General features: G+C 35.3%; 1 protein-coding gene across 1 annotated transcript in view; it reads right to left on the minus strand.

Annotated features, from left to right (window-relative positions):
* Positions 1-26,637, minus strand: part of Hml (Hemolectin) — a 132,860-nt gene that overhangs the window by 13,364 nt on the left and 92,859 nt on the right. The window contains exons 42-52 of the mRNA XM_074172601.1: positions 24,272-24,509; positions 24,052-24,216; positions 22,043-22,387; positions 18,174-18,639; positions 16,060-16,274; positions 14,165-14,484; positions 11,084-11,320; positions 7,524-7,817; positions 3,168-3,464; positions 1,635-1,869; positions 1,075-1,569 (exon numbers count right to left, since the gene is read on the minus strand). Coding sequence (XP_074028702.1) covers positions 1,075-1,569; positions 1,635-1,869; positions 3,168-3,464; positions 7,524-7,817; positions 11,084-11,320; positions 14,165-14,484; positions 16,060-16,274; positions 18,174-18,639; positions 22,043-22,387; positions 24,052-24,216; positions 24,272-24,509 — 3,307 coding nt within the window. The remainder of the gene's footprint in view (positions 1-1,074; positions 1,570-1,634; positions 1,870-3,167; positions 3,465-7,523; positions 7,818-11,083; positions 11,321-14,164; positions 14,485-16,059; positions 16,275-18,173; positions 18,640-22,042; positions 22,388-24,051; positions 24,217-24,271; positions 24,510-26,637) is intronic.

The raw sequence follows: 26,637 nt of genomic DNA on the forward strand, positions 1-26,637 counted from the left end.
TGTATTCTACGCTCATCATGACGGACCTCAACTTTTTTGAATTTTTTTAACTTAGTTGTCTGTTTTTTCATCTGTCAAAAGGATGAAGGTGGGAGATCAAATTCAGTTGGTCGTTCCATTCTTTCAGAAAATATCCATCTGGTTGAATAATATAGCTTCGGGATCCCTTCTGAGGAGCACACTGTGTGTTTCTGTTAGCAACGTGGACCAATCAGAAGATTGCGGACCAATAAGAACAACCCAGCAAAAGTACGGATCAAGAATCATCATTCGCATGGTGTTTCGATACGACTCTTATCCCTAGCTATTTCAACATCTTGTCTAAGAGCTTGGGGAGGAGCTATGTAGCCTCCCCGATGAAGAAAAGATACCTAATACTCCAGAATTTGGGTGGAACATCATTCTCCAAATGTATTTCATATACGAGATAATGGTTTTATCTATTTTGTTCAATCAAAGCGCCCAGAAGGAAAGCCGTTTGGGTACCATCTCTTGTTTTATCTAAAATAAATTTTTTCGATACGGTGATTCCATCAAAAGTGGTGTACTAGGAAATGAATATTTGATCAAATGGAAAAAATTTGGCTCTGTACACCTGAGTACCTACTTTATTATATGAAAAGTAAATGGTACCTAAGTACATTCAAAATACAGGGTGTCCCACAATGCCTTTTATAAGCAATATTTTTGCTTATTCAAAAAACAGAAAGATAATGAAAAATTCATTGTAAACTAGATCAAAAGGTCTATTAACAAAACATAGCTACTAGAGGCCGCCACTCTCTCCAGAAATGACAGCTTACATTTTACGTAATAAACGAAGCACTGCTTTATTCTGAATTTGGCAATATGCGGTTAACTATGATAACCATAAGGTTTCCAAAATTCTGGAATTATCATTTAGCAGTACGTACGTATATATCACACAGTAGGTTCCATTTTTCAAGGAAGTCGTTAGGTAAAATTTTATAGAGAATATAAGTGCCATTTTCATTCTCAAGATTCTATTAACAAATTATAGTTTGTTATTCGCAGTAGCGCGGCTTTCAGTGATTTCCTGGTTTTCGAACTTACCCATACTGTTGAGTATACATTTGCATTCTCTACAAGGGCCATCCTTCCACGTTTCATTGGCTCCCTTGAGGACTTTTTGTTTTTCAAATTCAGTCAGCGCTTTTTCTCCTCCTTTTTCATCAGCTTTGTATTCGGTTTCATATATGCATTTATTTTTGGGTGGCTCACAGGAGTAAATAGGGCAACATTTACTCTCGTCTGTAGTCTTGTTTTGGGAATAAAACTCGGGACACTCATCCGGAAGAGGACAAGTTTCCTTTTTGCAGATCAAATTCAATACAGGGCAACAACTACTCTCATCAATTACTCTCAAATACCCTGGTTCTGGCGGTGTATCTGTTGATTCATCAATAGGCTCACATTCTTCTTTCGGTTTACATTCGCAGATAAATGCTGGACATCCGTTCAATTTCGAATCTAGTTTCAATATTTGGTCTTTTCCGCAGACTAATTTCTGTGGAGGTTCACAAGTAGGTGCACTGGTCGGCTCAGGTACTAAAAATGATTCAAATTGAATTAGATCATCTAGATCTAGATTATTGAAAAAATGTTCAACATACTACAAGAATATTTATCACAGCATTCCTCTTCGCTCTTTGGTAATTTGATGGCATTATAACCTCTTTCACAAATAGTAGACGGGTCAGGGCATTGTTGAGTTTCACATTCAAGAGAAGTTCCCTCGCAGGTGCAGTTTGTACAAGAGTCCTTTTTCCATTTGTCTCCAGGGTGATGGCCTTCTGTGTCACAAACTATACAATCTTTTGGTACTACACAAGTATCGTTGCGAAGGACCTAAAATTTATTGAAACGAACTTTGGTGTAAACATTAATGGAAATGTTTTGTGCTGGATATGAACTAATGTATATTTCAGTTTTTCATTTTCTTTCTTCACCTAAATGAAATGACGTGAAAACTAATTATGACCGTTTCTAATTGATTTTCAGCCATTATGATATCCCAAAATTATTTAGTAGGTAGAAAATAATTTGTTTATATGGAATACTCGATATCATATATGTTGATTCTCTTCCCAAAATGAATTTGGAAGGTAGATTAAAACTATATGCTGTTTGATTACGGAAAAAATGTTCAAGAAATAAAAATAAAAATGGAATATCTGAATTTGATTTCATTGAGGACGCAAATAATTCATAAATTGAGGTTAAATTCTGATTAAATTATAACATTTATTCGTCAATAATGTTGATTGTTCATGTACAATTATTTGCTCATTTTTTTTGTTTATGTCCCCCTATAAACATTGAATTTTTCATCAATAAACGTTAATAGATAAATGATTATTAAAATTATTTTCATCATTATCAAATGACAAATTTCCATCAATTCTAAAAACAGCGATGATTATACCGGTCCATAAAAAGTGGAACAACAGATGTTACAAACTATCGTTCCGTGGCCATGCTAAGCAGTTTTCAAAGTTGTTTGAGTAGTACTAAAATTTTTATCAAGATTTGGGATCCTCTCTGATTTTCAACATGGTACTTGCAACGGCAACCCCACTCACATATTATTCACTTGTAGATTGAATATTACTGAAGTTTCATCCCAACACCTAACCTTTATTTTTAACACCTTGACACGTGTTTCGATCACCAAGTAATCATCTTCAAGGGGAAGCTTAAACTGAAACTAAACTAAAATAACAGTTTGGTGTTGGGATAAAACTCCAGTAATATTCATTACTACACCAAAGGTTCCAAACTTATAGATTCTTAGAAAACATATACAAGTCTTTAAATAGTGGTAGGCATGTTGCAGCAGTATTTGAATTAATCGAAAGTTGGTAATTCGGAATACCAAGAGTATTTCCATAAAATGATGAATTTTTTTTGAACTTGATCATATTTCTTTTATTTTAAAGAATTCTCCTCAGTAATATTTTGTTATATTTTTCAAAATATTAGTAGGTACATTATTCTTGAACGAATTTAGTATTTTTTGAATTGTCTAGTCTGATATTCTACTTCTAGGTAGTTCTTATATGCACTAACTAATAAAACTTAAAAGCTATGAGAGGATCTATTTTGATTCATTTGAGGGATATTCATTCGATCATTTGACAACTTACCTTGTCTGGAGGACAATAACATCCTTCCTGAGGAATACCATGTTTCTTTACACTCTTATTTTTTGTTTTGATGCTCTCGCAGGTTTCAGGAAAACTTGTTCCACATGGATCATAAAATTGACCGGGAGGACAGCTCTTTGGAGGGCAGAACTCATTTCTCCAATTTATACAAAAACCATTACTGGCACAGTCCTTGGCAAAAGCTTCGATTGCTGCACATGATTGTTCCGGATGTCCTCCACATGTATCTTTTCTGCACCACTCCAAGAACAGAGATGGATCTAACACGTTCAAACACTGAAATGTGTCTAAGTTAGTAAGAACACCACTGAGGAAGGTATTGTAGAGTGAAACAATTGTTGCGGTTTTGTGAACTGTTCTCACAATAAACTGTTACTTGAATATGTTTAAAAATTATAAGGTACACTGATGAGTTGTCTCCAGTCCAAAGAAAAATCGATCATATTTGTTTGGGTTCCTAGTCATATAGGAATTGACGGTAATGAGAAAGCTGACGCTGCAGTAAGAGCTGCAACTGAGAATAATGTCGATCTGAATATACCTGTGAGTCCAAATGCAGCCATGAGACTTCCACAAGGGCTAACGAGAAGAGAACAAGTCATAATAACACGACTTGGGATAGGACATACGAACTTAACATCCTCTTATATACTGAGAAGACATAGACAACCATCCTGAGAAAATTGCCAAACTTTGATGACGGCTAAACACCTTCTCTTAGAATGCCACCAATATGAAGTCGATCGACGATATAACTTACCGGATAATATCAGAACTTGCCTCAGTACCAAAACTATAAGAAATATTTTGAACTTTCTGAAAGCAACAGACCTTTAACAAAATATAAACATTTATCGTATACTACAAAATATATATATATATATATATATATATATATATATATATATATATATATATATATATAAGGCTGATGTTTTTGTAGAGCATTAAGCTAAGACTGAAAACGAATGTGATGGACATCTTCTTTGTCCAGAAATCTGAGAATCCAAACAGCCATATTATTCGTAGCCAATTTTAATCAATTATTCAACACAGAAATGAATGAAAGTAATAATGGACTAGATGTGAGACACTATATCTCATGAGCCAAATTTATAGATAATCCACATTATGTCCAGAAGGATATGACATAGATCAAACATGGAGCCCATACAAACTAGTACAGGAAAGAAGACTGTGGGAATGGTTTTCATGAAAGAGAAGGAAGAAAGCGCAATAAGCCCATGAAGATGCACTATTTTTATATTTCTATATAATACATGCTATTCCCTAGGTTAAGATTTAAAACAGCCTCAGCTGAACTTCGCCCTTTCATTGATTTTTGTATCTACTTCTTGTTTATAAACAATGTATGTCAATGAATAAAGCCCATTTATTATTATTATTATTATTTTTCAGAAATTTGTAAGAAATGGAAAGGCCAGTCGGCTCCCAAATAGTATAAAAAAATGAAATTTAATTTCGTATATTTAAATTTTTGTTTTATTACAGAAAATAAGTATTTTTCACAAAATTTGTCGAAGTTGATGACTTTTGACAAAATACCGAAGAAACGTACATCCACAAAAAAAACTTGAAATTAACATGGTTTGATGATATACTCAAGGAAATGAGAATCACTTCCAAGGTTGCAAAAAACGCAGCAGTTATGTCTCGAAATCCATACTTTATAGCGGCATTCAGGGCACTGAAGAAAGATTATATATAAGGTCCAGTTACGAAAACTAAAAAGAGAAGCCAATGAACATTATATTTTAAGCTCCGGTAATATTACCAAAGCTTGCTGGACTGTAATAAATAGTGAAAGGAATCCTATACTTGTAAACAAACCAGTAGAGATATCATGACAATGCTTAAATGACTTTTCTGCAGTTTATTACAGCTCTTCCTGATCTCTTAATTAATGACTTAAATAACTTGAAGAGCTTTCCATCACCATGCGAATCTTTTTTTCTGGAGCCTGTCTGTCGTCAGGAAGTAGTTGATACAATAAAATCTCTCAAGGATAGTAGTTCTCGCGATATATACGACCGTGTTAGGAATCACACGTTAAAAGGTAAGACCTCGTTAATTCTTAGCTCGCACAAGTTTCTCAACTTCTGAGAGTTGTCGTTCGTATGGGGGCGACAGCTGATTAACGGAAAAACAGATTTAAACAAATGATAAAATTAGTGGCCAACATATTTGCAATACCGCTAGAAGCATTAACTAACGAAATTTTTTCTAAGGGAATGCTTCTCGATGTTTTTAAAGTGTCTAAAGTGATATCTATATTAAAAAAAGGTTTTAAATTTTCACTGGATAATTACCGCCCAATTAGCAAAATATCTATAATTGGAAAAGTAATTCAGTCAATTTTGAAAAATCGTTTTCTTTCTTACTTTGAAAAACGGTTCTACTTGACCAGTGCACAATATGGCTTTCGAGAAAAAAGGTCTACCACTTAAGCAGCTTACAATCTAATTTCCAACAAAGTCGAAGGACTTTATCAAGGAAAGCACTCTTCTTTGACGCCATGTGACCTGACAAAGGCTTTTGACTGTGTATCGCATACTACTTTAATTAAAAAAAATGTGTTACTATACTGTCCGGGGCATAACTCTCAAGCTCGTCCAGCCTTATACCACAGATAGGTAGGTACCAATATGTTGGAAATGAACAACATAAAATCAGACCTCAAAGAAATGAAGCATGGCGTCCCTCAAGGCTCCATTTCAGGCCCACTATTATTCTTGATCTATATCAATGATCCATGCAGTTTCATAAAACCAGTAAGATGTAACTTGTTTGCAGATGATACGACCCTATTATGTTCTAGCAAAGACTTAATACCAGCTTACAACGCTTACAACTAATGACGCGAGATAGCGAAACATTAGCGTATGAATGGTTTGCTGCTAATAAGCTGACTCGGAATGAAAATGAAACTCCAAATTTAATTGTATCTGCTAATCCAAATATTCATCCAACTGAAAATATAATTTTTTAGGATTTGTTGTTGATAAAAGATAGATACCAAAGCTGTGACTAGCAAACTTTCCACTGTCTTGTTTATTCTGAGACGATTAAATGATGTGGTCAGCTTGATAACGCTGAAAAGATTATTTCATTCAGTTATATCATATAGTATTTTGATTTGGGGTAATTCAGGTATCTCCATTAATGTTTTCAGGTGCCAGAAAAAAGGCATAAGAATAATAGTCAAAGCAGGTTACAAAGACCACTGTTGTCCTCTTTTTATTCAACTTGGTATTATGCCACTCCCAACACTATACAGTGAGGCCGTAAAAAGTTCTCCCCTCCTTAGCTTTTGAACGGAACAAGCTATCGAGGTCGGGTGAAATTCAGGTAAAAAGGTACTACTTTTACTACGGCTTCAAGAGGGGGTCACATATAAGTAAAAAGTAGATGTTTCATTATTAAATTTAAGTAATGTACTTAAATGTGATGTGACATGAAAGGTGGCGGCCGTGGCGGTGGCGCGGTAAAATAAAAATTTTCGATGCGTTTGTTGCCGAATAATGCGTTTGCCGTCAAAGCCGTTATACAAACTATTATATTAAAGTAATCAAATATTGAATGTACTTGAATAAAATCTATATTGTGACAAAACATATAAAAAAACATTATGTTTAACAATTTTAATTAGTGGTCCTCTTTGGTCCTCGACCCAGTCCAGGGAGGTCATGACCTCCATGACCTCTCCTGGATCCGTCTTTGAATGAGTTTGGACAGTGTATCTTTGAAATTGATTCATTTTGGTCGTTTCGGCAGAATGAGTTGGCATACTGATGAAAAACACGTGTCTCTAATTTCTTTACAAAAATTCATATCATTGAATAGAACTACCCGATACTTGATTAAAATCCATATTAAAAGTAATTAAAACACTTTTTTGTATGATTTTCCAATAAAGCGTTTTACAGAAACCATAACACGTGTTTCACTATACAATAGAAAGCTATTGTATAGCGAAACACGTGTCGCGGTTTTTGTAAAACCATTTATAATGACAGTCATACAATAAAATGTATTAGTTTCGAATAGTGAGTTCCTGTTTGGATCGTGGTGGAATTCAGTTATACTTTTGCGTAACAGGATGTTTGAGCCAACTCGACTGACAAGCTGCCTTTGGACAGCTGAACTTGAACTGAACCAAATGATAATTCACTCACTTATCAAGATACTGTCAATTTATTTGGACATAAAAAGCTTTGCAATAAAGAAAAATCGCAATAAAAAATGTTGACTTCAACAAAATGAGAGAACAGAAAAAACTTTCCATGTTATTTTTTCATTTAGATTGATACTAACCTGCCCAAATTTATTCACATCAATAAGTTGGCTGCATGCATCAGAATCAACAGATGAAGTTGAACACAGGTCTTCCTTGTTCTCGCATTTATCTCTGCTCTGTCCTCCAGGGAGATTTTCGTATAACCAGCTCAGACCAAAGTCATTTTCGTCCTTCGGTGTCTCTCCAGTAGGTGTCCTGAAATCGTCTTCTGTATCTCCATTACAATTTCCGCAAATTCCTTCAAGTTTTCCGTAGTACTTATGGGAAGGCGCTTTCACAGATACTCCAAGAGATGGGTAATAAACGGAAACCTAAGATGAAAAAATCAGTAAATGAAATTTAAATTGTGAATGGTACATATTTTTTACAAAAGAAAAAACAAGAATTTACAAAAAATTTGCTGTGAATAATTAGATCCTTGGAAATTACACACGTCAGCTTTCAAGCAGGCAATGTAAATGTTATGCACCGTTTGGAAAGGAGGAATATTAAAATATTTAATATTCCTCTTGAAGCTGATTACTTGGTGATCAAAACATATGTCGAGGTATTAAAATAACGGTTTGGTGTTGGTGTTGTTAAATATTTTAATCTTCCTCATGAAGATGATCACTTGGTGATCGAAATACGTGTCGAGGTGTTGAAATAACGGTTTGGTGTTGGTGTTGTTAAATATTTTAATCTTCCTCTTGAAGATGATCACTTGGTGATCGAAACACGTGTCGAGGTGTTAAAATAACGGTTGGGTGTTGTTAAATATTTTAATCTTCCTCTTGAAGATGATCGAAATACGTGTCGAGGTGTTAAAATAAGGGTTTGGTGTTGGTATAAAACTCCAGTAATACTAAGGCGATGTAAAAAAGATGTTTTCAAAAATATAAACAAATCAACAATAGATGACACCAGATTCCAAAAGCAGACCATTCGAGGTCCAACACCAGACAGCGTTGTTTCGCCTGCCATAGGTTTCATCAGTGGTACTGGACTGAACATTGTTATTGTCTTGCAAGGAAAACTGTAAAAAAGTCAGAAAGCGATTTCCCATTTTGCGGTCGATGTCGAAACTTTTGCAACAGACCAATGTAGGAACCCTTTTTGAAATCGGACGAGAAAGGTTTGAGTTTTCTATGGTTTGAGTTTTCTATTGACCCCAAAGATTGCATCTTTGTAAGGAAAGATGTTCATACCTACTTATAGTACCTAATCAATAGTATTTCGTTTTTCGAAATCGATTTTTTGATTTTAAAATAACTGTAGGAAGTTGAGACTGGCCAGAACAAATTGTTCCTTTAGATTTTTAGATGATTTGATTTGCAGCTAGTCTTCAAGTATGCCCACTGACTATATGTGAAGTTTTTACCTTATACGAGGAATTGGGCAAATTTTGGATATGCGGTTGGTTACCTCCTTCACAGGCAGATGGGGCGATGACAAATCTATTTTTTTTGTCCGCTTCAGCCTAGTTCAAGGAATGTTACTGTGAAGGAATTCGATTTTCAATTATCGGAAATCATCGACTCTATATTGATGATAGACATACCTACCTTGCACTGTGCAAGGTAGTGTATATCATCAACATAAAGTCGATGATTTCCGATAATTGATAATCGAATTTCGTCAACAAGTATGCTCACTGACTATATGTGAAAGTTTTCTTTCCTTATACGAGGAATTGGGCAAATTTCGGATATGCAGTTGGTTCCCTCGTTCACAGGCAGATGGAGCGACGACAAACCTGTTGTTTGTTGTATGCTTCAGGTTAGTTCGAGGAATGATACTCTGACGGAATTCGATTTTCAATTATCGAAAATCATCGACTTTATGTTGATTATATACACTACCGTGCACTGACGAGTGGCCAAACAGCCCGAAACCGGTCTGCAAGTGTGTTCCAATAATTGAAAATCTATTGCGGCAGTTGTATCGCCAACAGTATATGCAGGAATAAGTTCTGTGAAGAATCCTGCACTGACACCTGTCGGATATAATCCAACGCCCTTCGTGGTATTAGCCAGGCGAGTAGTTATGTTCTGATAGGTGTCAGTCCATTAACCTACAGTGTACGGAGTTGAGACTGGCCTGAACAAATCGTTCCTTTAGATGATTTAACTTTCATTTTGTGGAAAATTGTAATATATTTCATTATCACTATCAAAATTCGTGTGGTGTGAAATTGTAGAATAATGAGAATTGAATAATTTTTTGCGAACAAAATTCTATATGGATATTCTTTCATTCATTCATTTAGTTTTGAGCTTTTCCCATGGTTCATATTCAACGAATGTTGGTTGTATAAATTGAGAAGGAAAAGGTGATTTCTGTTTGGGATTCATAAAAGAAAGTAGCTGTTTTGGAATTCATATTTTCTGTCAGTTTCTACGTATTTGCGTATTTTTATGCACGCTTTTCAAGTGTTTCATATAAAAGCCTTTGAATTCTTTCTTTTATTTGAAAGTTTTCCACAATCCCACATTTGTATTCGTTTTGAAAATATTTTCATAGGACGAAACTGCAGTAACGTTGGTTACAAATATAAATGGTACAAAAACATAGAAATTTTTATTCCTCATTTTTTATGATGATCTCCTACCACGTAGTAACGGCCCATCCATCAATTAACTCTCCAAAATACTTAATCTTACTTAACATTTTTCTTAATCAAGAAACTTTGACTCGAATTATATTCTTTTGAACGTTTTTAGTTTTTATTAAGTTGTTGAAAAAATATCCAATATCAGAAACTATTTCTCACTTGAATCCTTAAAGAAACATATAGTTTAGCTCAATATACTGACCATCGTTTGTTTGAAGGTGGTTGACAATGTTTCGTGGTGTATCTCATCAGTTCAAACTTCCATTGTCTAATATAGTATAAATTGATTTGAAATTCTTGAAAAACATTAAAAAGATTAACTGAAATTACAAAAAATAACATAAAACCAAACAACAACCAAAAAATAAAAATTGAAATAATGATAAAAGCTGAAATTTTAAACTTATTATTAACAAAAAACGAAAAATAAAAATTGAAAGATTCCAAACCAAGTTATGTCACGACGTTTCGATTGTTACTATCCACAATCGTCTTCGGGTGATAACTGGGATCTCGAAGGAATAAGTCCAGTTATCACCCGAAGACGATTGTGAATACTAACAATCGAAACGTCGTGACATAACTTGGTTTGAAGTCTTTTAATTTTAATTTTTCGTTTTTTTGTTAATAATAATTTTTAAATTTCAGCTTTCACTATTATTTAAATTTTTATTTTTTGGTTGTTGTTTGGTTTTATGTTACTTTTTTGTAATTTCAGTTTTTTTGTTCAAATAAAACAGTTGTTTTCGGTTAATATTTTTAATATTTGTCAGAAATTTCAAATCAATTTATATTATATTAGACAATGAAAGTCCGAATTGATGAAACATACTGACCATCGCCTCATCAAATTTTTATTTGGAAAACAGTTTTTCGCTACACGGTTGCTTCATCAGCCCAATGAGAAATGAATTTAAAATCCTAAGATTCTTGATGACACTTATACATTCAGTACGTATATCTGGAAAAATGTATTTGACTCACCTCCACTTGAATATCTTTCAGCAATATTTTCAAGTGCTTCGTTAGAGTTTCTTTAATAGTTGCCCATTCAGAAACATCACTGAAATCCAATATTCTCTCATTATCCACAATGAATTTAAGTTTATTCCTAAGTACATCTAGTAAAACATGTATTTTATGTTTCTGGTGAAGTATGGTTACTTTTCCAACACACATTTTCTCTTTATTCTTCTGACATGGATGATTGGTAACTAAAACCTGAAAAATGTGAAGACAATAAGTAAGTTATTTCCATATATTCTTCAACTTCAATTCGCCATCGTTGAAAGTTGAGATTGAGATGTGTTTCGTCTCGCAATTTACCCACAGTAATTTAGTAATTTAGGTAATTTAGTTGGGCTAACGAATACTTCATTAGTTATCAACAATTAAACAGAAAACAGAAACAAAGAACAGAAAATTTGCCAATACAGTTCTCCTGGAACTGTAGTATAATGTTTATGAATTCAATTTGAGTGGTGATGATACAGGTAAAATGAATAAAATTGTTTTTTCAAATATAATGAATTTGTTTTATTATTTGTTCCATTATTTTTATTGTTTGAACAATTTGTATATACAAATGCATCATTTATGAGCTAATTGAATTTTTTTGGAATAAGTATTTTTTTGATTTTTTCAAAATCATTTCTCAAAAAAAAAATCAATTGCATGAAAACGCATTCGTCAATCAACAATTCATTTTTGCCAGAAGAACTCTTCTACTGCAATCTTGTATTCTGGAGTTTTTTCATTTGTTTATCAAAAAAACAATTTTTATGCACAAATAAAATTTCCCTTCACTTCTTCTCAATGATAAAAAATAACAAAAATAACAATATCATTCCGTATAATGTTTTTCCTATATCAATTTTTTTTACAATATCTCTAATAAACGAATACCTCTTTTTTTGTTCAACTCACTTGGTTATAACTTTTGAACTATTTGAATAACACCTCAATCATAATTTTCTGTAAAGGCGAACTCGAATGTCGAGAAACGATATTTGTGAACTAGACTTTATTAAACTATTGAAACAACTGGATACTATCTACAATAACGCCATCAGAAATATCCTCGGAGCGTTTTACAGAAGACCAACGGAAAGCTTATACTGCGAAGCAGGCGAACCATCATTAGCCAATAAAAGGAAGCGTATCACCCTCACTTACGCAGCTTCCATCCTGTCCATTCTAGAAAACCTGGTACATCATAATGTAATAGCACATTGTTTCAGAACCTCTTTCGCAAAAAAAGCAGCTCCTTCTTTTTTACCAGAGATACAACCAGTACTTTTCGAGTCTCCTCCTCCAACAACCAAGTACTATTTCAATTCTCAATATACCCAATCTCTCCCCTACATGATCCCACGAGCCGACATTGAATACGGATTGCTATAATTTGATAAGAATAATACAAACCCCAGATTGATTCATGCAAGATTTTATCAACTTCTGCAGCAATACGAAGACTCCTTTCCATTATACACCGACGCATCTAAAACGGAAGAGGGAGTGAGGGCAGCTTTCACCAGCTCTGACTTCAGCTGTTCATTTAAATTACCAAAAGAAAGCACAATATTCACAGAGGAATTATATGCTACTTGCAGAACATTGAAGTACATGGAGGAAAGGAATAGTCCAAAATGATTAATTGTTATAGATCCACTGAGCGCCCTCAAAGCAATGACACAATACCAATCATCCCATCTTGCTTCTTATAAAACAGTATCTCCATTATGTGATGATTGACAGACCAATGATCACTTATGGTGAAATTACCTGGTGGCCGAAGGCTTTGCAGAGAACGGTCCATGAGAAGCTCTCTGTCTTACAGAGACACACTTGTCTGGCCATCAGTGGTGCCATCAGTACCACACCGTCAGCGGCCATGGATATCCTTCTAGATCTACCTCCTCTCCACATTTCCCTGGAGAGAGAGGCTAGATGGACTACATATAGACTTGTGCACATTGCCAATTGCACAAATCAATTTAATGCAGAGTGCAACAGACTCTTGGTTGACACTGGAAGTCACACCATTCCGGAAATGACTTCTGACTTTATGCCTCCAACTGTCAACTACGAACTGCCTTATAAAGTACTGTTCCCGAGTAGAGAGGACGGGATCCTCCAGGAGAAATAAATATTAAGAGCAGATAGTTGTTGGCTCACAGATGGATCGAAAACACCTTCCGGTTCTGGTTCAGGTTTTCAGTCGCAGACCCAGGATAGAGATATCAACCTGTCTAGGAACCTATGCGACTGTATTTCTAGCGGAAATTTACGCTATTGAATTGTGTGCAGAGAAATTGGAAGTCAAAAATATTCTCGTACAGTCAAGAAGCGTTGGAAGCTCTTGGTTCCTACCGAGCAACGTCTAAATTGGTAGCAAATTGCCAAAAACGACTCTCCTCGATAGGAAGACTTAACATATTGTCTCTGGTCTCGATTCCTGGCCATACTGGCCTGGAAGGTAATGAGGTTGCTGACTCCCTTGCAAAGGAGGGTGCTGCAAGCAGCTTCATCGGACCAGAACCTGTCATTGTCATCGCTTTAGGCTTTGCCAAACAAATATTTAACATCTGGATGGTAAGAAGATTTATGGACTTCTGGCAGAATCTTCCAGGATTGGCTCACACTAAGGTGTTTATTCACCCTTCGAGGCTTGATACCAAACATTTGTTGGACTACAGTAGGGATGAACTACGATGTCTAACAGGCCTTCTTATAGGTCACTGTCATTTGAATCATCATAAGCAGGGACTCGGACTGTCGGAAGACAGTATGTGATAGTTTTCATAGTGTAAAACATATTTTAACCGAGTGCGTGTTATATCACAACGGAATACAAAATTATGGCTTCCCATCATCACCAAAGGACATATCAGGAGATAAATGTGATATTAATAATCTATTAGCTTTCCTCAGAAATACCAATATGTTACATGCTCTCTGAATCTTAATGGATATGTAATATATCAACAAGTCACTAATGACCCAAGAGATAGATGCGATTGTCAATAAATAAACTATTAAAATAATATTCAAACTGCAACTTACTTGGAACTTATGTTCTTTCTGATGTCCCAGAAGGAGATCTCGAGACATCACATAAACACAGTTGCCAGTAACCGTGAAATTATTTTCATCATAAGTAACATATTTCAAATGGGGTAGAACGTTGCATTCACAATCTCTACAACTTGACGGTTTGATACAAGTCTCTTCTCTTCTGACGTATCCTGAAGGACAGTAACATCCGGGGAAACACACATTTTTAACCTTCGGGCAGACACTTGGGTCAGAGATTGATTCGCATGTAGGCTCACATTTTCTTTGGTAGCAGTCGTGATATACCAGCGGTGCATCACATGTGGCAGCTGGAGGATAATTTAAAAGATTTTATTAAATGAGTCATAGAAAATCAACGATTGAATACATAATTTATATTCATATTATAGGATATATTTTTTTTGAATTATTTATTTGATAAATATTTCGAAAAGAAATCTTGAAACATTCAACTTTTTCAAAGTAGGTTCTGGTACATGCCTGCCGGAAAACAACTATTTTCCCGGCTAACAGCACGCTGGATATTGAATTATATCCGGCAGGCATTCATGCGAGATACCTCACATAAGTTGATTACAGATGTTTCTCGTTCATTCAGCAGCAGAAACACGCTTGAATCAATCAAATAGATCACCTACAGACCGTTTTTTGAGGTATTGCCTCTCATCAGTGCAGGAAAAATCCAATCCAAACAGTAGTGTGTCTGGGACTCGATTGATTTCAACGCGGCTCGACTGCATGTATGAAATCTTCGTCTAGTAACACTAGTAACAATAACATCAGTAACTACTAACAGCACCATCCCGTGAACAAAGCCACAAGCGGGGTAAAAACATCCCATCCCATTGAAATTTGGTTGGCAAAACCTGAGTTTTCATTATCGGGAGCCGGAATGAGTATAATTGCTAAACGGACTCGCTTGCGCCTAGATTCGTTTTCAAAAATAGAAATACAAAACTTATTTTAGTTTCGAAAGCAAACTCGAATTACACCAAATAGTCGCTTGTTTTGTTGTGAAATGTTTTTTTTTTGCCGTTTTCACTACATGAACAGTTTTATCATGCCTTCTCTAGAGACTAAACTAGATGATGAGATGTTTTTATAATGGGCTGCGATTTTTTTATAGTCCAATTTTTTGAGCGAAAGCGAAAAAAATCAAGATACTAGATGAAATCCTTGTTAAGAAGACGAATAGATTATGAAGCGGATAAAATTATGGTAGATTTGATAAATGATGATATAGGAATGAATGGAACTGAAATCATCGTTTCGTAATTTTATACGAATGCCCAAAACTTGTTGAATGTACTGGGACCAAAACATAATACAAATTACAGATATGTTATATCTGAATAGTTGCTTATTGCTGTCGTCGTCCGTTAACACATAGTAAACTCTGTTTACAAAACGCACAGACAAAACGCCGACACATTTCGATATTTTCGCCTGTCGACAGGACATTTCGTTGTTAACAAAAACAGTAGCCCGCGACACAAAGTTTTCAAAATGTTTCTTATTTTTCTGATTGATTCGGCCGTTACTTGATGAAGATCCATAGTAATTTCAAAAACTACACCTCAACGATTTGATCTCCACCAACTTTATTTGAAAAATATATCACAACATGATTCGCTAAGACATTAGCTTTTTCAAGTGATTTGACAAATCACTCTTGCGAAACATGTTGTGATATATTTTTCAAATAAAGCTTGTGGAGATCAAATAGTTGAGGTGTAGTTTTTGAAAAAAGTTTCTTATTTTGACAACTCAAGTTTTTGTTTTGTCGAAATCGACACAGTTGCTGTTTTGTTGTCGTTTTGTCCGTTTGGTGGAAATCCGCCTTTAGATATATTTCTTTTTGTTATGAGAAAAAATAAACTTACGACAATCCTGTTGTAATCTCCAGTCAGATATATCAATTGTATTGTCAGCAGAAAGACAGTCTACGACAAATGACTGCAAAGCTTGACATCGACATCCTTCTTCAGCTGTATGGTTGTCGACGGAGCGTTCCAAACAGGTACAAATTGTCTCTAAGCATCGTGAGATGAAGGCATCTGTATTGACAACTTTTCCACAGGTTGCTAGTGATTGATCCCTTGAAAAAGTTTACATATATTCTAATAAAATAGATAATTTATGCACTAGAGTGAATGAACAAAACAAGAAAATATATGAATGAAACATCCATTTCCTAGAAATAATTGAGGGTTGCTAGGTGTACACAGGTAAGTTTTCTCATGAATTCATTACTGATTTGTAGATGATGCTATTGCGAATTCGATGACCTAGGGTTGTCTCAACAACAACATATAAATACAATCACACACTGCTTAAATCCAGTATTTCATCTCTTGAAGACGCGTGTCGAGAAGAGTGTTACAGTTCTGGTAACATAAGCCACACAAAAGACCATTCGGACATTTGATCTTTAGTGCAATAAAGAGCCATGATTTGGTTCTCTTGTGTGAATTTCAGTGAAATAAATATACAGAGTCATCATAAAAAAAACAAACAATTACTCAATTGCTCGTTAAATCACATCGCTCAAATTTAAGGAGAAATTAACATTCTATCATGACGTTGAAATGCAATAATCTTGAAAAAAATCAATACCTAACCAATTGAAAAAGTTTATGCTTTCTTTTTCTGATGATGATGAAATATTCATTTCCAAGAATACATCTAATTGCCAAAGTAAAAAATATTAGAATGAATCAATTATATAACCTACATATAATACAATGTAGAAATTTAGATCTGTAAAAACGAAACAAGGCCAATTTCTCATAAATGACATTAAAGAAAACTTTCGCTTGGAACCATTAATTTTTATTTCGAGGGGAAAATCTTTTGCGCCTATTATCAAACCAGTTACGCGATATCTCATTTAAAAGGCCATCGACTTCTCCTTTCACTGCTTACCACTTTTTAAAATTTGATGCAGTATAGATAATAAATGAACTTTTGATATTAATTTCTCAGTGTGCAGCTAGCCCAATTTTAATTTGAGAATTACCTTACTGGTCTATTTACAATTATCTACTTTCGAACACAGCTTCTGTTGCTCTTTCCTTAAAAGTATTTAGAATTTCGTTTATCTACATTTAGTATCTCGCAGATTTCAACTGCGACCATTTCGGGATATTATTCTGCTCAAAATGATGTATTCAACTGCGGAAGGAGATCGATAGTTGAACTTTATTATGAAAGTGCGCTAATATTACAGCACAGTTGTTTAACGGCCATAATTCTGATAAGCATTTCAACCGAAAGTACGTCATCAAACTCGCGGGTAAATTCGGAAAGATAGAATCAGTGAAAAATAGAAGAAGAAACCGCTAAATAAAATGATGGTAAACGAAGCTATGGAAGTTGCGGTGCGTTGACAAACGTCAGAATCGATCCTACGTTGAGTACCAGCCAATTATCTACAGTTTCTGACATATACCATTATGTGAAGAATTCTGAATTCCCATAAATTCCACTACTATAAAATTAATTAAATTAACAATTAAATTAAGACGACTTTGACAGACGTTTAGAATTTCGTGATTTCATGAGTGAACGTATAATAAATAACCTGAATTGGTTGTTCAAAATTTGTTTCTCAAACGAGTGTTCGTTTTTTGGGAACGGGACTGTTAGTTATCACATCTGTCGGTATTGTCCTGATTAAAACCAACAATTATACCGTGAAGTTCATACTCAACATCCTGACGAGCTGACTGGGCTGTAGAAATGTACTTGCAATTGCTACAAGACAATGTCGATCCCGCATCAAGAATCATTCTTGAAAATAATGACCACTACCCTTGCTCTCAGTGAGTATTTGAGTATTTGGTAGGCGGATTGACCTAAGAGGATAAGTGAAGTGGCTGGCATAGTCACCAGATTTGAATCTGATAGATTTTTTGTGTGGTCACTTGAAGAAAACACTCTATGAAAGTCAACCAGCATCCCTAGATGACTTACGTGATAATTCAAGAATACTTACTTAACCTTATTGCACATTTCCCAAGCTTTATTTTGAAGATGAATGGGACAAACCCTAGCTTCACATATATCGGGTTGGTCGTCAGAAAGTGCCCAGCTGTCCCCAAATTCCACCGAAGTTCTAGCTATGCTTCCATCGGGTTTCCTTTTATCGTCTTCCGGCTGATCGTTGAAGTATCCACACAACCCGTCAACTTTTTCCGCCAATTTTCTAACGACACCGAGTTTGACGTCTCCAGCCTCGTTCCATATTATCCAAAATCCGTACTGACGTGAGATGAACAGGAGCGTACTTCCCACTTGGGAAATTTCGAAGTCTTGACTTTGTTCACCGATATTTTTCGTCTGTTCCACTGTGTAAAGGTATCCATTGTATTCCACGGATAGGTCTGGATGCAAGACTAGTAAATTTTCACCGTGACGGATGATGAGATCTTGTGAGCATATACCACTGCAGTTTTTCTTTACTGAAATGTAAAAAAACATTCTGTGACGTTTGTCTAGAAAATTTCAGTTATTCTTATAAAGTTTGTCCAAGAAAATATCTATCCATTTGTGTTCATGTTAATCTGTAAAATTTGGATATATCAATGGTAATATTTTTACTTTAATAGTAATAAATGATCATTTTCTTTTTCCGCAAATACACGAAAATCGTGTTTCAATAGCAAATACAAATAGTACATGAGCATTGTATAGATTTATCTTTATCTGTCCCTCTTAAAGAGGTGAAAGTTTTTCTAACATGTCTAATTTTTTTCAAAAAAATCTTTTTGGCTTGCTACTTTTCCATAATTGTATAGAACGTGGAAAACTTCCGAAGATAGAAATAAAATTGAATGGTGGAATATTCTAACGAATTTGATAGAAACTCATGTACATGATCATAATTCAAATCTAATCTCTCCTTAAAATATCTCCTTTCCAATTATCAGTAACTGATGAAGCTACCATGTAGCGAAACGCGTTTAAAATGAAATTTATTGTAGAAATTCTATAATTACCTATCTGTAAACACTAACCTGTGGTTTTTCAACGAGTGTTCTAGAAAGAGCGTTATACCCAAGTTCATAAAACTCAAGTCAGGCAACAAGAGCCCTCCAGCAAGAACAGGTATCCACCATGGACAGAAAATAGGCCCAATGGGAGAAGAAAACCCAATATAGCAATTGTTCATTGTGAAAATTCTATAATGTCGAACGTCTTCTTCAAAATTCAATTTCACTCAAATTTCATCAAAATTACTGTGTAAAAGCAAGCGATACATAAGTGGAACCACCTAGTGGTATGACATCCAAGTTTGCAAACTATAAGTTTGTCGGTGTTGGTGGTTTGATCGATCTTTGAAACCGACAACTGCGTTAATAGAAATATGGATTCGTTTTCCGATAGCATTCCTGAATATGTTTCCATACTTTTGTTAATGCAGTTGTTGGTTTTGAAGATTGGTCAAACCACTAACTCTGACAGAAAAACTTTGCTAGTCAACTCGGGTATCACACAAATAGATGATTCCACTTATGAATCGCTTGCATTTACGCAGTGATTTTGTTGAAGTACTCGTCTGGGTTTTTCACAATTTGTTTTCATCGAGGACGACCAGATCGATACTGACGATGCTCAACAGGCTAAAACATCTGTATGTTGGAGGCTAAGATGCATCACAATCAACCAATTCATGGTAAACTGGTTGATGAAAATTCATGATAACGTATTTAAGTAACTCTCTCAATAAAAGTATGAAAGACAGTCTGACAAGAATTTCACAGTTTTTTTGTATTTATCATGTTATTGAAAGGTTCATTAAAAATTATTACAACCATATACCGTATTCAAAAAAACCAGGAGTGATGCATTTATGAGGCGTCACCTGACATCCGATAGTAAATTATACTTCCAAAGAAAGGAATGAAGCAATCAATTTCAAAACGATCTGTAGATCATGCAAATAAGTAAATTTCAGACACAAAATGGAAGAAATAACCCCCTCGAAACATCTATTTTCATATAAACATTGAATTACACAAAAAAAACTTTCGAAACAAATACTTTTATATGAACGGTGAATTATACGAAGAACAAGTTCTCTATTCCGTTTGAGTATTGCATGTAACAGAAACTTTTTTTGTGCATTTCAAAAATGAGATGTTTATCTACAATAATTTTTAATCTCACCACTAAGATTTATTACAGCATTATCCAATATTATAGCACGAGTTTGACAATGATTTTCCTTTTCAGTGTGAGTTTTCGACTCGACACATACCACCATAGTTATATCAATCTTGAACTTTCTGTTGATAAACCATCAACATACTCGATTCAATTTCACATTCAGCTCCCTTTATCAGTAAATGAGAATTGTCTGAGTCGCTTGTGTTGTAGAGTTGGCTTTATCATCAGAATAAAGATGATTCCAATAATAAAGGAAGACCTGATGTGATTATGAAAAGAAGCAGTCCTATCATACTTCTCCGTGGAACACCACCAACTATTCTTCCACTCAGATTATTCCTAATCAGAATTATGCATTCAAATAAATGCCATATTGATTGTATCTGTTCAGGAGTAATTCGTGATTGACAAGATCGAATACCTCACTGAAATCTAATAACGATAGGCAGGTAACTTATCCCTTGTCATTATTCGGAGTGGGATCATAATTATTTTTATCAACGCTGTGGTACTTACTGTGATGTTACCAAATGGTAAGCAGTTAGTTAGGTCTTTGGGAGTATGTTGATCGGGCTTGTCTTTGACGTCATGTCGTTATTTATTAAAAACCCTTGCTGAACAAAACTTTAGTAACATCGAAACATTACTATTTTTTCATTACACTATTCACTCATTCAAAAAACAATCTAAAAGTCTATATATTACACTTATTTTAGGTTTTGGTTTAGAAGTAGCTCTCTTGTAATATAATGTTTTAAGTCATGCCCTAAAGAAAATAACGCCGGCCACCACTGGTAGCCATAAACCAATTGTGACGTAGCTAAGAGCGCGCGAATGTTCGATGTTCGCTACCGTTCTAGATGTAGCGAGAATAATGCTACCAGCTCTGATGGGATCCACTCGCCCATCGAGACAGTCAAGTGGAAGTTACAGTGTGGTTCGCGGAGCGATCTAGTAAGGCAATATATATTCGAATAATAGTTGAAGTTTCAGTTGAAGTGTTTGTTGTATTTGAAGTGAAGCAAAGTTAAGTTTCATTATCGTTCAGTGTAGTTAATTATTGGTCGACCCACGAAAAAAACGTAACAATAATTGCAATTCTAATCTGTTTGTTTCCCTAGAATGGTTAATTCATGATTTGTTTCTTTTTGTTTCTCATGAGAGCTTAAACATGAAAGGTCAAAAAAAAATATTATAGCTGTTACCGATTTATATGGTTCCTCCAAGATGCTTATGTTGAGCGCGAATGAACAGTCCAATCCAAGCCTTCTTTTTCTCAATCTTTGATAAAAAATGATAAAAATGATTTGAAAAAATACCTGGAAATGATGGTTATGGAGTTTGAGTTGGTTGAAAAAATCGTTGACAATAGTCAGGCTCCGGATTCTAAATATGTATTATCTGAGAATTACAACATATTCACATGATTTTCTGTGAAATTGTTAGTTTGGCAAACCGAATATAATGTATGGTACTAAAATTACTTCAACTTTAGCGAGTTATAATTTTTCGAAAAATACGAATCTCATGAGATACATATCATCAAATAAAACACAATTCAAACACTATCCATGATAATAACTACATAATTTTTACAATATGTGTTATTCCAAACGCGTTTCGCTACTCGGTAGCATCATCAGTTACTGAAGTAACGGGTCAGAGTATTCATAATTCAAAATTCGAACAACTTACGTGATATTTCCCATTCGTCAGCCTCCAAATCTCTTGCCAAAACGTGGTTGCAGATGTCGTATTTGTATTCAACATTGTCGAACGTGTTAAACGTTCTTCCGGTCACATTGCACACCGCATCAGGCTCTGGTGGTGGATGGCAAGTATAATCGGGACACATTTTGGACGATTTGGTGAATTCAGTTTCAAAAACAGGAATGAAGTTGACCTGGCAAACAATAGGAGGACATTCATCCGGACTGTGTATGTATTTTGGAGCAGGTCTAGATCGGGCACAGATGTATTCTATACAAATGGATTCGTTTTGGAATGGTGCCAGAGTTGGTCTCTGCAACTTTTTGTTGCCTGAAAATAAAAAGATATGAGATGGAATTCATCGGTACTTGGTGAAAATTCGTAACGTATGCCAGCAACACTTCATTTTAAAATTTCCACTGGACAGTTCACAATACCGCAACACGTGTTTCACTATACATTAGCTTCCTCAGGCGGGTTCATTCTAACTAAATTCTACTTAATTAGTGCTTTGTATATTTAAGAGTTTGAATCAAATGATAAACTACTTTCTTACTGAATGATAATTTTACCTGGGTTTAGGAACAAACTAACTGAAAATTCAAACATTACGAAGGGAATTTTACGAACTCATTTGAATGAACATGTAATACGTGAAAATTATCTGAGTTTACTCATCGACTAATTACCAATTTCCACATTGAATTATTTGATCAATAATTAAATTCTTAAATCCATTGATTTCCAAACATTCAAAAAGACTGAATTTCAAACCTTCTTCTTTCAAATGTAACACGTCATTATCATGTCCCTCTGTCGAAAGATGGTTCACAACTGTGGAATTGGTCTTCACATTCAAGAAACTACTCCTATGCTATTTTATTCTTTGGCAAAAAGGTTCAGACCGTTTGGCCAACTTATATAGGTACTTCTGATTCATCCGACAATGAAGTTCTGTTTTCTATGCAGCTTCCAGAGTTTTATTCTACAGAGCTCTTTGTATTATGATTGAAATAAATTCAATTGGTTCTTTAAAGGGAAGAACAAAAGAGAAATATAACTCATCAAAAATCAGATTGACTTTTCGGTTTACAATTCCATTAACGTGAATACTAAGACAGACAACAAACATTACAGTCACTACTTTTCAAACGAAACTATACCCATGGCACTGACCTAACTGGTTATTTTCAAGGATATAATATATACGTCTGATGCACTGTTTGGAATCTTTGGTGTAGTGATGAATATTACTGGAGTTCTATCGCAACACCAAACCATTATTTCTGACACCTCGACACGTGTTTCAATCACCAAGTGATCATCTTCAAGAAAAGAATTAAACTTCCTCGATCACTTGGCCAGCCTCAACTCCCTAGATTGTAGGTTAATGGACTGACACTTATCAGAAAACAACCACTCCCCTGGCTAATACCACGAAGGGCGTTGGGTTATATCCAATGGATTATATCGAGGAATGATACTCTGAAGGAATTCGATTTTCAATTATTGGAAATCATCGACTTTATGTTGATGATAGAAACTTTCACTGAAAACCTCAGCCGCGAAAGTCTAAACCATTTTGATAGAAACTTTCTTGCACTGACGAGTGGCCAAACAGTCCGAAACCGATCTGCAAGTGTGTTCCAATAAATAATTGATAATCTATTGCGGCAGTTGTATCGCCAAAAGCATATGCAGGGATAACTTCAGTCAAGAATTCTGCACTGACACCTGTTGGATATAATCCAACACCCTTCATGGTATTAGCCAGGGGAGTAGTTGTTTTCTGATAGGTGTCAGTCCATTGAACTACAGTGTAAGGAGTCGAGACTGGCTTGAACGAATTGTTCCTTCAGATGATTTGATTTATAGCCAGTCTTCAAGTATGCCCACTGACTATATGTGAAAAATACATACATTTATCTATCCTCACAATCTTCCCCATTCATAATATCAGTATAGATAGTATATATTTATATATTGTCTCTTACCTCCTTTTTTGGGAATATACTTCGATTTTATGGGTGAGTATATCTTTCGATTTGATTTTCTGCTGTTACCGGAAATCATTGTGGATACATATGATCTGCCCCTTTTCTTCACAATTTTCTTGAATCCTGGCCGACAAGTCACGACAGGGCATTTCTTTACTGGCTCTGGAATTGAAAAACTATGTATATTGCACATAGCATATATGATTACATTACTTACGAACAGTAGTTGCGATTGGTCGTTTTGTAGTTGGAAGGACAGTTGTTGACTTGGTAGTGGAAGAGATTATTTCTTCGGTTGTTGTAGCGCAATCCATCTCATCGTCCGGGCAATCTTGTATTCCGTCGCACCATAATTTTGAATCGATGCATATATTACTGGTTGGGCACAGAGTTGTGTTTGATGGACAAGGCTGACATATGCAGGAGCAGGTACTAGATACTGTACTTTTGAGACCCTGGAAGATAGAATGTTAGAATTCTTGAGAACTCGATTTTGAAAATAATTCTGATATTCATCAAATTTAATTAACAATATGGCTATTAACAATTTGAAAACGGGCCACCTTTAAATGTTAATAAATCTTGAATACCCTTTTTATTTCAAGCCCTATTTTAATGATATTTTTAATAAATGGGAGAAAATTCACATCGAACAGATTTTTTAAAGTCCCGATTTTTAGACATTATACAGGGGTTTAAGACACCCTGTGATGAAAAACAGCTTCAAGATGACACTCAAAACTATCATCACACTCAAAGCTTTCTTCATTTCCTCCACATTGTATCTCATTCATTTTGATTTTGATATCACGATTATTTTCAAATTTAAGAAATAATGAATGGAGCAATGCATTTTCTCTGCTTGGGGAAAAGGTGCTCTCAGAGCGGTGCCTGTGCGAAAGTAGTGATTAACATTGGATTTGAATCGCTGGAGTTCAAATCCATTTGGAACAACGTTCTCAGGAAGTTTATTTCACATAAACGCAGTTTTCCAAATAAAAGAGTTCTAACAAGTGAATTTCGATGTGTACTGAGTTGAACCTCAAATCGATGAGCAACTACAATCCGTCGCGTATTTCTGATATGTACCGGTCTTGGTGGAATCAAATGTGCCAAGTCACTTGAACACTTGCCGTGAAAGTATCTATGAAAGGGAGACAGACCTCCAACCTTTCTTCGATGTTCCAGGCTATCAAGGTTGCACGTAATGTTTACGTTTCCAATCAGGCGGATGGCTCTTTTCTGGATAGAATCCAGCAACTTCCGGGTATGTTTGGGGACAAAGCTCCATACATGAGAACAATACTCCAAAAAAGGTCTGAGCTTTATAAAGCATCAAAAGTTGCTGAAGTGTGTACAGTTTTCTGGTTCGGAACAGTGTTCCAAGCTTTTGAAAAGCCGCCTTTGCAATTCCAGCGACATGATTGTGCCAAAACATATTGGTGTCCATTTCAATCTAAACAAACTTATCGAAGCAGAATGCGGAATTGTCTGACCTGACATTACTATATCCGGATCGGAGACATTTATCTTTTTGGAGAAAACCGATGCCTGGGTTTTCGTGATATTGAATTGAACCTGGCTACTTCTCTCCAATTCGAAATCACCTCTAGATCCTCATTAAAATATACAACTTCCTGCTGCCAGTGAAGATGTAGATCCGCAGCTAATGTCCTGGAGACCAAATGGAATGACGAGACAAGTGTGCTGTCGTCAGCAAAGCAATATATTGGATTCTTGGTTTTTTCCAATAAGTCGTTAATATACAATAAAAAGAGGGTTGGAAACAATATGGATCCCTGGGGAACACCAGCGTTGACGGTGAAAGTATTCGAGAGATATCCATCGACGACCACTTGTAGGGAACGTTCTTTCAGGAAGCTGAAGAGCCATACACAAGAATGATCCGACAAACCATAGCATCGTAGTTTGGCCAGCAAAGCATCATGCCACACATGGTCAAAGGCCTTAGAAATATCAAGCGCAACAGCTCTTAACTCTCCATGTTTCTCGATTACGGTATTCCGAATATGGGTGACATACGATAGAAGGTCGCCTGTTGATCTTTGTTTCCGAAAGCCATATTGATGATAGCTCAAGATGTTGAAGCCTTCCAAATATTTGAGGATATGGTGGTTTACAACTTTCTCCATGATTTTTGATAGCAAAGCGACAAATCTTTCACTACTACCATTCGGAGAATGCACGAAAAATCGTGATTCGTCTGTAAACATAACGTTTCGCCACTATACATCATTCCAAATGAGATGTTGATGAACAGATGCTAATCTTGCGTCCCGGTGACGTCTGAGCAACTTCGGACTACTAGATGGTCTGCAAACTTTATAGCTGCTTCCCTTAACCGGCGATGTATTGTCCACTTGCTTAATTCTTAGCACCGAATTTTGCAAAGTTAATTTTTTGTTTGCACTTATGTAAAGTATCTATTTCTCAAGACAATTGAAATAATAAACCTGGAATTTTGGACCACTTTTAGCATTCATTTCTGTTTGTTTCTCAGAATCACGATACGATTCTGATATTTGATTTTCTAGAAGTGAATTGATTATTTTGCCCTTCGCC

The sequence above is a fragment of the Leptinotarsa decemlineata genome, unplaced genomic scaffold (genome assembly GCF_025532065.1).
Source record: "Leptinotarsa decemlineata unplaced genomic scaffold, Ldec_3_MD MMD2_tig00000133_RagTag_RagTag, whole genome shotgun sequence".
Classification (NCBI taxonomy): Eukaryota; Metazoa; Arthropoda; class Insecta; order Coleoptera; family Chrysomelidae; genus Leptinotarsa; species Leptinotarsa decemlineata.